The sequence below is a fragment of the Mauremys reevesii genome, linkage group 16, assembly GCF_016161935.1.
Source record: "Mauremys reevesii isolate NIE-2019 linkage group 16, ASM1616193v1, whole genome shotgun sequence".
Lineage (NCBI taxonomy): Eukaryota > Metazoa > Chordata > Testudines > Geoemydidae > Mauremys > Mauremys reevesii.
Genome location: NC_052638.1, coordinates 6,409,383 through 6,421,483, shown reverse-complemented (window position 1 = coordinate 6,421,483; position 12,101 = coordinate 6,409,383). Strand labels below are relative to the sequence as shown.

General features: G+C 59.1%; 1 protein-coding gene across 1 annotated transcript in view; it reads left to right on the top strand.

Annotated features, from left to right (window-relative positions):
- Window positions 1-10,191, top strand: part of HSD11B2 (hydroxysteroid 11-beta dehydrogenase 2) — a 56,404-nt gene extending 46,213 nt beyond the window's left edge. Inside the window, exons 2-5 of the mRNA XM_039503296.1 lie at window positions 3,388-3,600; window positions 4,057-4,242; window positions 6,604-6,741; window positions 9,190-10,191. Of these exons, the coding sequence (XP_039359230.1) occupies window positions 3,388-3,600; window positions 4,057-4,242; window positions 6,604-6,741; window positions 9,190-9,551 (899 nt within the window). The 3' untranslated portion in view covers window positions 9,552-10,191. The remainder of the gene's footprint in view (window positions 1-3,387; window positions 3,601-4,056; window positions 4,243-6,603; window positions 6,742-9,189) is intronic.
- The last annotated feature ends 1,910 nt before the right edge of the window (window positions 10,192-12,101 follow it).

The window sequence follows — 12,101 nt, the reverse complement described above, 5'->3', positions numbered from 1 at the left end:
AAGGCCGGGCCGGGCGGGGCAGTGGGTGAACCGGGGCAGGTGACTCCTGTGTGTTTGCGTTGTTCTGATACAGTCTTTAATGCTGTTACTGCAGCTTGTGAGTTGTGTGTGAATTCTGGCCCTGAGCCACTGCAGCACCTGCTGAAGCACCTGAGGCATCCCACTGACTTCGTTAGGCCCCCAACGCCTATAGGGAAGCACGTGTTTAAGTGGGTGGTGGTGGATGGGAGCTTGGGGCTAGTCGCCACGTTAAAGCGCTGCCAGTGTATTGTGTAGTCGCAGCAGAGCTGGGAGACAGCTCTAAAAAACCCACCTCCACGAGGGGCGCAGCTCCCAGCGCCGGGGCCCTGTCTACACTGGCACTTTGCAGCGCTGTAACTTGCTGCACTCAGGGGGGTGTTTTTTTCACACCCCCGAGCGAGAAAGTTGCAGGGCTGTAAAGTGCCAGTGTTGACAAGCCCTTAAAGTTTGAACAGGACACCAAGCGTTAGTCTTCCCCTTTTTAGCCCAAGATGTTAGTCAATATTCAGGTCCTTGCTGGTGGTTTGTGTTAAGAGGAGACATTGATGATGAGGTCAGGTGTTTCTGTGATGCAATCCTGTTTATTGACAAAGAACGTGGAAAGTCCTGTTTGACTTCTGCTGTGTTCAGTGCTAAGAGCACGACCCTGTGAGAAAGCCGAGACAGAGAGCTCTTTGGGCAGTGTGCTTGCTGGAAAGAGGCTTGGATTTGTGAAAAAGGAAGTTCTTGCAGCCTCCTTGGGTTTCTCTGGGCCCTCTCCTCTTTTCTGCTGTTTCTGTTTAGCGCACACATACAGCTCCACCAAACCCTTTGTCTTTGCATTAAGACCCCTGAGAAACCCCCCCAGATTGCATGGCTCAACTCCTACTCCAGTTTCCCCACACTGGCCTGTGATTTGGGCAGTGGCTTCTACTGTTTCATCTATCACTAAACAAAGGGACATTTAACTGCTCTCCCATTTAGTCCACCAGTTTCAAACTACTTTGCTGCTGCCCACAGATCAGATACATTTCCTGGGAGCCACCCAACCTCCAGCATAACAGTTTCTTATGGAGAATGCCGAGCATGGACTGGACACGTGGAAGTGTCTAAAATGTACTTATCGTACCCGCTACGGGATAATATCTGTGCACCAAGGCCCAGCCCACAGCACATGGCACAAACCCAGCAGTGCAGAGGCCTTCTTCCCAGTGCGAGCATTCACGGCCGCCCAAATCCAGCACGCACAGGTGCCAGTCTGTCCGTCCCGTCCCCCTCACCTCCCCACAAGCGGTTGGGCCTGCTTTAGGCTCAAGAACGAGGTTCAGGAAGAAACGAGCCCTGGACCCTGGCCTCTCTCCTCCTGCAGTGCAGACTGAGGCACACTGGCGAGGCAGCACGCAGTGGATGCTGCTGTCCGGGCCGTACCTGGTCTGGGGGTAAGCCGAGGACATCCGCCTCCAGGGCTGTCACAGGGCACCTGCCACCACATGAACGTCATCCGCTCCAAACGCACACAGCTTTCCCAGGGCCTGCAGTACCACCCCAGCCACCTCCTGCACCTTCCCACGCTGCCCTCCAGCCAAGCCCTGCTCAGGCTCCACCACCTCCCTAATCTTCCCCTCCAATCTCCTCAGCAGACAAGCAGCAGGGGAGGAGGCCCCGTCCCATGAGGACGTGACCTTGGCACAGGGATTTATTAGGTCACTCAGCTGCTGTTTTTACCTCACAGAGGAGGAACAAAACACTCATTTATCTCCAAACCCATCACAGAGCACAGCTCTAAAAATAGCCCCAGATAAACACACCCTAGATCATTCAGACGGCCGACCGAGAGTGGGACGGCTCAGGGGCCAGCCGGATGATACCGCTTGTCAGATCTAGCACCCTGTCCTGGGCTGGCTCCTGCTGGCACCGCATTCCCCACTCAGCACTCCCAGCCCCATGCACTCAACACTCAGAGGTTGATTACAAAGTCAGGAGGGTTTAAAAATGTGGACATTTGGGATTCTTTTAATTCATCATCTGGCTTTTCAAGTCACATTTTCACACAACCATGAGGGCTAGAAACTCATTTAAAAAAGGAAAAAAGAGAGAGTCTCACATAATCACCTGACTCCAGAAGCTGGGGCTTTGTGACGTGCCAAATCTCACAAGACTAGCAATAAAAGTCAGCAACACTTCCTTTAGCTCTAGCGTTGCCAGTGTAGACTAGCTCTAAGTCCTTAATTAAGGCCAAATCTACACTGCAGGCTTCTGCCAGAAGAGCTGTGTTGGTTGGGGTGCGAAGAGGTCTGAGTCCTGATCAGCAAATGCCCAGAGTGTAAATGGAGCTAGATGGGAAAGCTGCCCTTTTCTGGGGATAGCTTGTTTTGCTGGGAGTTGTATTATACCAATATGTAGCGCAGCTTTGTCAGTGTAGTTGCATTCGCAGCAGGCGTGCTTTGCCAGCCCCACGTACCAGCACTCGCACGCCGCGGGCGCGCTCCTAGCCACAGGTGACACACACACATCTGGAAAGCCTCGAGTAGCATTTCCAGTTATGCTACTTCTCTCAAGTTAAGCCGGGACCAGAAACTCTATCTAGACACCCCGTCTGAGACCCGTGAAAGCAGTTGGGTCTCTGGGGTGCGGCGTACGTGGGTTTAAAAACATACCTCCCCCGCACTGGCTGCCCAGTCTCACAGCTGGGCTCCCAGTCACTGCTGGCACTAGCTGGGAGCTGCTGCTGCGCTCGAGGCAGTGCTGCCCAATGGCTGGAGGAACAGACTGGGAGTTGGGCGCCTGGGTTCTGCGCCTGGCTCTGGACCGTGTGGTGCCATTCTTTGCTGTAATTAATGGGGGATTCTGCTTAACAGCTAGGGACACCCTCTGCCCCTCAATCACCAGCTCCCTATGACAACCTGGCAAGTCACCGGGCCTGCCTGTGCCCATCTACAAACTAGACTTACCCGCCTTTCAAAGGCCCTTTGAATGGTTCTCATGAGAGATTTTATTGTTACTACAAAATCCCCATGAAGTAGATCCTGGCCCCCTGCCCGCAAGGCGCACAGGTGCTGCTCCAGCAGAGGGTCTCTGCATGCGTCCCCCTCTGGGCCAGATCCTCGGCTGTGCCCGGTGGGGAGTGGCTTAGTTACCTTTCCTCTACGTGTAGGAGGAGGATGTGGTGTCGATCTAGCTGCCATGGCTTCGCACCACCCCCAAACTCCCCGACACAGATAATCCTGGCCGCCCTTTCAGCGCGCCGTCCCAACTGGGGAGGGGGTGTGTGTGCCTGTCCCTGTTTCCTGGAGCTCAGGATGCGGGGGCTGCAGCCGGGCCGGGTTGTAGGCAGTGGGCAGCGCTTGGCACCCTGGCTCTCTCTAAGTCTTTTGTGGGCTCTTGCAGGGTGCGATTCCGGGTTTGGCAAGCAGGCCGCGCACCACTTGGATTCCCTGGGCTTCAAGGTGTTTGCGAGCGTGCTGGACCTGGCGAGCGCTGGCGCCCAGGAGCTCCGGCAGCGCTGCTCGCCAGGCCTCACGCTGCTGCAGATGGACCTGACCAAGCCGGAAGATATCCGGAAAGCCCAGCAGCTCGTCCAGCCCCAAACGGCGAGCACAGGTAGGAGCCTTGGCTTCCGGGCGCGCCCATCCGCAGCAGAACGCCGGGGGCAGCCCGTCGCGAGCAACCCCACTCGGTGACCTCAGCCTGTGGAGCAGGGCCCCAGACCGGCCCCTTCTGGTCACGCTGCTCAGTCTGGTGGTGGTTTCTCCCCCTCCTTCCTGGCAGTGGCTGTGCCCCCAACTCAGCTCTCCCCTCACCCGTGGGCTCCAGCTGCAGCTGGGCAGGTGCGTGGAAATGATCTAGGGCTGGCTCTGAACCTCTGTCCCCTCCTGACCTGGGGAGCACTCTCTGGTGAGAGGGGGTCACTCATGGATCATGGTGGGTCCCCTCCCTGCCTCAGGGTAGAACTGAGCTCCCTAAGCATCCCCGATCGGCGCAGGCTTTCCAGGCATTCGAACGGTGGGTCGCGTCAGGCCGTGCCGGTGCTCACTTTCTCCGGGCCCCTCCCCGCAGGGCTCTGGGGTTTGGTGAACAACGCGGGCTTCGACGACACCATCGCTGACGCCGAGCTCTCCCCGCTCTGCAAATTCCGCACCTGCATGGACGTGAACTTCTTCGGCACGCTTGAGCTCACCAAGGCGCTGCTGCCCCTGCTCCGCTCCGCCCGGGGCAGGATTGTGACTGTCAGCAGCCCGGCAGGTAAAGACCCGGTGGGGAAGAAATGGGGCTGGGTGGGGACCGGGCCATAGTGCCTCATAAGAGCAGCCATACTGGGTCAGCCCAATGGGCCAGCTAGCCCTGTATCCTGTCTTCCAACCGTGGCCAAAGCCAGGTGCTTCCGAGGGAATGAGCAGAGCAGGCAATTGGCGAATGATCCATCCCGTCGTCCACGCCCAGCTTCTGGCAGACAGAGGCTTCATAGGAGCTGTAGTTTGGTTGCCTGATGTCCAGGGCTTAAATTCTCACAGAGTATTTCCCAAAGCTGCCCCCTGCTCCCCACACACCCGGCCAACATGCTATGAAAACTCCATTGGGCTTGGAAATATTGACCGGAGCTCTGCTCTGGACAGCTCCGGCTGAATTTCAACTCTGCCCATGGCCCTGTTCTCTGTGGGCCAGGCACCCCAGCCAGACTTCATCTGCCATGAAGCACAACAGCCGTGTGACTAACGATCCACCATCCCACCCACAAGAGAGGATGGTGTGTTATGGGAGATGTAGTCCGACCCAGGGAGCCTGGCTTATAAAGAACAGGAGCACGAGTTGCCCACACCACAACTCCCATGAGGCACCGAGGCAGCACGTTGGAATTGCAATATTTTGGATTTGGATTTTTTTCTCCCAAAAGTTGAAACGTGCCATGTATTTCCCCCCGTTCACACCCGGGGACTTGCTATCAGCCTACGGGCCAAAAGCAGGAGTTATCCCATATAATAGTCCTGAACCAAGCCAAACATGCACCGTTCTCCTAGCTGCCTGGGAGGCAGATTTGATGGTGAGCTTCTCACTAGGGTCCCAGTATCTTTCATACTGGCCTCAGCTAGTAGCTACCAAGCCAAGTTTGCCCCGATCCCCAGTAATGTATGTTTTATCTGGCACCTGTGGCCTAGGGTTGTCAACTTTCTAATCGCACAAAACCGAACACCCTAGCCCCGCCCCTTCCCTGAGGCCACGCCCCCTGCTCACTACATTCCCCCTCCTCAGTGGCTCGCTCTCCTCCCCCCTCACTCACTTTCACTGGGCTGGGGCAGGGGGTTGGGGTGCAGAGGGGGTGAGGGCTCTAACTGAGGGTGCTGGCTCTGGGGTGGGGTTGGGGTTGAGGGGTTTGGGGTGCAGGAGGGGGCTCCAGGCTGGGGGGGCAGAGGGGTTCAGGCTGGTGGAGGGGGCTCTGGGCTAGGGCAGGGGGTTAGGGTGCGGGAGGGAGTGAGGGCTCCAGCTGGGGGTGCTGGCTCTGGGGTGGGGCCGGGGATGAGGGGTTTGGGGTGTCGGAGGGGGCTCCAGGTTGGCGGGGGCTGAGGCAGGGCTTACCTCGGACAGCTCGTGGTCAGCGGTGCAGTGGGGGGCCTAAGACAGGCTTCCTGCCTGTCCTGACTCCGCGCTGCACCCTGGAAGCAGCCAGCAGGTCTGGCTCCTAGGCGGAGGCACGGCAGGTGGCTCCGCACGCTGCTCTTATCCACAGGCACCACCCCTGTAGCTCCCATTGGCCCCGTTCCACCCCCGCCTAGGAGCCAGACGTGCTGGCTGCTTCTGGGCGCAGCGCGGAGTCAGGACAGGGTGGGACTAGCCTGCCTAACCCTGCAGCACTGCCGACCGGACTGTTAAGGGCCCAGTCGGTGGTGCTGAACAGAGCCGCCGGGGTCCCTTTTCGACCGGGTGGTCCAGTCGAAAACCGGACACCTGGTCACCCTACTGTGGCTGCAGCATCTGAGCATGCCAAGCAGCCAACCCAGCGAAGAGTCCAGCTGCCTCCTTCACGCCCAGAAAGCTGCTGAATGTTTCAATTTTTGCTGGGCTGCTGCTCCCTCTTCCCCAGCTGCCATTGTGAGGTTTGCATCTTGTTCTGAAGGCAGAGCTCCAAGCACTGGGGTCGGTCCCTCCCCCAGGAGGCAGGTCCGTAGCCTGGTGCTACTTGCCAAGAACGCCCCCCCCCCCCCCCCCGCTCCCACGCGTCTCCCCCTGGAGGCTGGCGGGTCCGTCCTCTCTGGTTTGTGGAACTGGTCCGGGAGCTCGCCGCCCTGGGCGAGTGGCGCGGCTTTCGGTAACTTGCTGCAAAGCCACGGAGGGCTCTAGGGAGGAGACGTGATATCGTGACACTCGCCCGTTGTTCTAGACGGAAGCCAGTGGGGGCTGCGGTGCTCTCGGCTGGAGGCGGAGTGAGGACTCGGCTGTGACAGGCCCGAGTTTCAGCCCGTCTCTCTCTTGTAGAGGACGTGCCTAGCTGGGCTGGGTGGAAGTGCTGGACCTCACAGGACCGGGCCCCAGGGGTTCTGATACTGTTGTGCTGTCTCGCAAATAGTTGTGGCCTCGCAGCAACGGCCCGTGTGTTTTCTTCTCCCCGAGGCGACATGCCGTACCCTTGTTTAGCAGCGTACGGGGCCTCGAAAGCTGCCCTCACCCTCCTCATGGACACGTTCCGAAGCGAGCTGGAGCCCTGGGGGGTCAAAGTGAGCGTGATCCTACCCGGCTACTTCAAAACTGGTAAGTAAGTGCCCCTCGCCTGCCAGCCGGGCTGTGCTGGGGGGGACACGTGCTGCACTGGGCAGGTTTGTCACAAGGGCCTGTGTCTCGGGGAGCATCACACACTCGGGGGGAGTGACGCCCGGCTCCGAAAACCTGCTGTGTGGGAAGACGCCCCTTCCCCGCTGTCCCCCTGAATGTTTCCTGAGCATTTCACAGCCTTTGTTAACGAAAGCCTCTGTCTGTACAGGAGAGGAGGAAAGGACCAGCCGCGTCCGCCTCTTGGTAAAGGTCAGAGCACGGAGAGATTGCTCAGGATCACTTCAGGCACGGCCAGGACTGAACCCTGAACTCTCTAATGGCCCAGACCAGCTGTCATTTGCTTCCCTTTTGGGAGCTCTGTGTGCTGAGCGGTGCTGTCTGGTTGCCCGGAGCGCACTGTCCAATACAGATCCACCCTAAGGGGCGAGACTGCCAGAATTTCCCGCTCGTGGGAGCTGCTGGGTGCTGAGCTGGGTAGAAAATCTGGCTCTGGGTGCGATGCTGAGCCTCTCTAAAAGTCTGGCCTTAGCTGTCCCTTGGCCGCACTGCATTCAACCCTCGCTCTTTTCTGCTCCTGTGCTAACCGTCCCTCCAGCCCCTGTCACAGCAGTTGCTCTGCTCTGAACTATCTGCAATACCCTCCTCTCGTTGAAGTGCCCAGAACCGGACCCACGTTCCAGGCCTGTTCGCACCCCAGGGTTAGAGGGGAGCGTTTCTCTGATGTGAGGGGAGACCTGCCAGCTGGTCGCTCCCCGGAGCTGTACAGAGGGGGGCTTCATTGACACGTGTTCCGACCAAAACTGCACAGGGCGTTTTCTGCTCCACTTCCGGGGAATGCGACAGGGACAGATTTTGCTATTCAAACCCCAGCCAGTCCCAGCGTGGTGAGCAGGGGAGACGGGACTTTAATCTCATGGAACTAACTGAGCCGGCGGATCCTTCCCTGGCCGTGTGGTGTCTCTCTGGGCCAGTCCTCGCTCTGTTTTGAAGGGGCACTACGCTGCCTGCTGGCTCCTGGATGAGGTGGTGCTTTTGATCTGCCACATCCTGTCTAATTTACTCCCCCCAACTCTCAGCAGTTCTGCTTCCCAGGGCGTATCTAGGTTTGGGATTATCCCCCCAGCTAGTTAACACTCTCACTTTACCTGCTGCCCGTGTGTCTCGTCCCTCTGGGGCCTGCGGTGGGGTTTCACTGAGGTTAGCAACTCCTGCCAATGTGGTGTCATCATCGGCACATGTCGTCCGTGTGCTGGGTGCCTCGCCCTGTCATTATGATGCTGTTACTTAACAGTTATGGTACAAGAGCAGCGGCGGGCAGGGAGTGTCACGGGAAAAACGGAAAGCCCGGGATCTGCAACTCGCAGCTAGATCAGAGACAGCAAGTGCAGCGAGACACGGCCCTGGGGGAATGGCAGCAGGCAGTAGGGCTGCACCCGGGATGCCACTAGTTACTTTTAAAAAGCCTTGCACTGCAGTGCCCAAAGGAGGAGGGTGGGCTGTCCGCACATGGAGCTGGTCTGGCGTGGCGGGTCTATGGTAAATTCACACCCCAGCTTAGTCCGGAATAAGGGTCCTGTGTAGCCGAACCCTTACGTGGCAACAGAGGGTCCGGTGCCATGAGGTGCGGGCCGAGGCAGCGTGCGGGGGGCACTGAGGGAGTGGAGACTCCAGGACTGAGGATGAGGGCTGATGGCAGCTCAGAAGTGAGCCCCACAACAGCTTTGTGAGTGACCCCCTTTTGGGTCAGGACCCCCATGGTTACAACACTGTGAAATCTCAGGTGTAGACACTGACACCGTGACACTAATTTTAAATTCCTATGACCATGAAGTTGACCAAACTGGCCCGTGACTTTGGTAGGGCCCTACCCAGCGGGGGCGGGTCACCAGCTTGTGTCCAGAGGGTACGTCTACACAGCCAAAAACCCCTGGCAGCGAGTCTCAGCCAGGGCCGACTGCCTTGGGCTTGCGGGACTCATGCTCCAGGGCTGACCCACTCCCTGCGTTTCAGCCCGAGCAGCTACACTGCTGGTTTTAGCCCTGTAGCGTGAGCTCTGCAAGCCGGAGGCAATCGAGCCAGGCTCTGAGCCGCGGGGCCGCAGGGTATTTTTGCTGTGTAGCTGGCCCCTGAGAACCGGAGTCCGTTCCCGAGCAGGGGGCGAGTTCGCGTTGCTGACAGACTGTGGCTCCCTGGGCAGCCTGGCCCTTAGAAGGGATTATGTGATGAGACCCGCTGCCTGACCCCTGTCCTGCCGTGAGCACAGGCCAGCGGGGCCGGTTCTCGCCCCGACGGCTGGGAGGAGGGCCAGCTCCCTAGGTTTGCCAGCCATGGATGCCCTGGCTGGAGGAGGGAGGTTCTGCGTTCCCCCGGGCCAGGGCAGCCAGGCAGCAGGGACACTAGGGCTTAAGGCTGTTTGGTTCGTTCTAGGTACGAGCTGCGACCCTGCCTACTGGCACGAGAAGAAGGAGCAGCTCCTGGCCAGCCTGCCTGCCGACCTGCTGCAGGCCTACGGGGAGGACTACATCCATGAGATCAACAAGCAGTTTGTGAAATTCATGAAGACTGCGAACGAGGATTTGAGTTCAGTGGTGAACAGCATCACCGACGCCCTCATCTCCGCCAGTCCGGCGGCGCGCTATTACCCGGGGGCGGGCATGCGGCTCATTTACTTCATCCACCACTATCTGCCCTCCGTCATCAGAGACCTCTTCCTTAAAACTTTCTTCATCAACCAAAAACTGCCTCGGGCCCTGCAGCCCAAACACCAGAACGGCCTCAAGCACGACTGACCCTCGCCCGCAGGCTGAGGGGGAGACAGGAAGGCGCCTGGAGCTATTGTAAAGCAGGGGCGGTGGAGGGAGTCTTCTCGCTTTATAGTCCTAGGCACAAGCCTAGGTAAAACCGAGAGCGCGTGCGCGTGGCACGACCCAGCCGCCGCCGTGTTCTGGGGGGCCGGGCAGGGATAATCAGCACACTCAGAAACCAAATTGCTTTCTCTGAATCAAACGGCTGCAGATCTGTTTCCTACTATGTAAGAATCAAAGTGCGCTAGAGACCTTGGTTTGTATTATTTTTCTAACTGCGTGTGTGTCTCATGACAAGGCCGCTGGCGCGACGCAGCATAACGGCTGGGTCATCGGCCCCTCACCATGGCCTGTACCTCAGTGATTTTTCTCAGCTAAGTGAATTTTTCTTTGCTGCTGCTGGGATGTGAGTGTTAATCTCTCCGCTGGCTCTTGACTGGCTCAAGAGCGGTGGCTTTTTCTTGTCAACGGATCAAACCCGTCTGCCTCTCGCTGCAGCTCTTCACACTCCAGCCCAGGAGCCGGCGCTCCTGGATGTCAGCCGGGATTGCGGTGGCCGAGTCTCGAGCGAACGCTCCACGGAAATTTTCACAGGATGAATTATGTGATTGTCACTTTTTAAATAAACCGTATTTAAATAAATACAAACTTTTATTTGTATTTCAGCTAAACCCTTGAGGCCTCGTTCTCTCCGGGTGGGAGGCGGTGGGACCTCCCAGGCGAAGTCCACGGCCAGAGGTGTTGGAAACGGTCATTAAATCCATCCCCCACCCAGTGCAGGATTGGGCCCTACCTGACTTGGCAGGGGGAGGAAGGTCTTTGGGTGATAGCAGCCCTGCAGGGCTGCAGCTGTTTTCTGGACTGTTGTGTGTGTCGGGTTCTTTGTGGCTTGGTGTGGGGGGAGGGTGTGAGTGTGTGGCTGGCGCTGTGATTGTTGTGTTGATGTTCCGGGGTTTGGCACATCCACCCGTTTGGCGGTCTCCGTGGCGGTGCGGGGGGCAGTATGCAGGGATGAGTGTTTGTGGCCAGGTTTGTGGGTGCTGTGGGCAGGCAGGCCAGTGCCCATTTAGCCAGGGAGACGGGACAGTTGGCTCTGCCAAGCCATCTCCAGGACACTTGCCCATGGCATTGGCATGTGATGGCACATGTGAGCAGGTGCTACTGGGGGCGTGAGATGGGCTTTGTGGGATGCACAGGCCCTGGGGAGGGGCACCCCCCTGAGGGGATAGGGAGCGTGTGAGGTCGGGGGGGGGGCAGGCTGCAGCCTGAGCCCCGCTGGCGCAGCCCAGCCCCTCTCCCTGAGACACTGGGTGATGGGTTCAGCCCTGCTGCGGGTACGCACTGCAGTGGCACGGAGGAGACACTGCTGCTTCAGCACCTGTTCCCGTCCCAGGCCCACCCTCCAGCACCCCACGCTGCACAGCTCACCTCCTCCTGGGGGGTGAGGCCGAGCGAACTCACTACCAGGCACCATCAGACCCCCCTGGTCCTGGGACCTTGGCTGCTCCCGCTGCCCCTAGTCCCACAGCAGCAGTTCCCATCCCGCCCCGTGGCACAGCTCATGTGGGGACTGGCGCTGGCTGGGCTAGGAGCTCTGGGACAGCTCCAGGTCCCCTGCCCGCCCCAGCAACCTTCCATGCTCTAACGGGGGCAGGGCGCAGCCCCAGAGCTGCCTGGGGGAAGCAGAATGGCTCCAGGCCAGGCTGATCGCTCTGGAGAGCAGAACTGGTTCCCATGCCCAGCTCTGCCCTCCTGTGTGCTTGCAGCCGAGGCCATGGGGCAGAGCCTCGTTTGTCCCTCTCCCCAGGCCCGGCCCCTCAGTTATACGCCCCACACAGTCTGCGAGGAAAGGCCTGGTTAGGCTAAGCCGTGATGCTAACTCTGGAAACTGAGCGCCAGAGTAATAGAGCCACCGCACCAGGCTGGTACCCTCACATACCCTCTGCCTCGCCCCAGCTGGGCTCTCTGGGACAGGGCTTACAGGCAGTGCAGCTAAGCCGGCATACAGGGCCTGCAACAGGGGCGGCTGCCTGTGCTCCAAACCTGCCTGCAGCGTGTGTGACTATAGAGCGAGGGGGTGGCTGGGCACGGGACCACACCGGTGCCTGGGGGTGGGCCTGCAGCCCCCACGAAGGGTCCATCTCACACTGAACTGTGAGCCCGGTCGCCTGAGCTTAGGAGCAGGGGCTGTTCTAGGACCTTCAGTGCATGTTACTTGCATGAGTGACGTCCCGGGGGGCAGAAGGACCTGCTTTGCCCAGACCAGCCGCAGGGCCACCCCCATGGCTGTGGGGCTTTGCGCTCAGCTTGGCCACCTGTCTCCTCTCCCTGCTATGCAGGGGGCCCCATGCCCTTGTTCCTGCAGCTGGGCCGAGCGCACTCAGGCTCTGCCTCCTGTTACCCAGTGCCAGGCCCCAGGGCAAATGCTTCCAAGCCTGAAGCAAACGTGTCCCCGTCCTGAGCCGTGCACACCCAGCACAGCCTGCTCTGTGGGGCTGGGGGCAGAGCGGCACAGGTGGTGGGGGTACCGCCGTG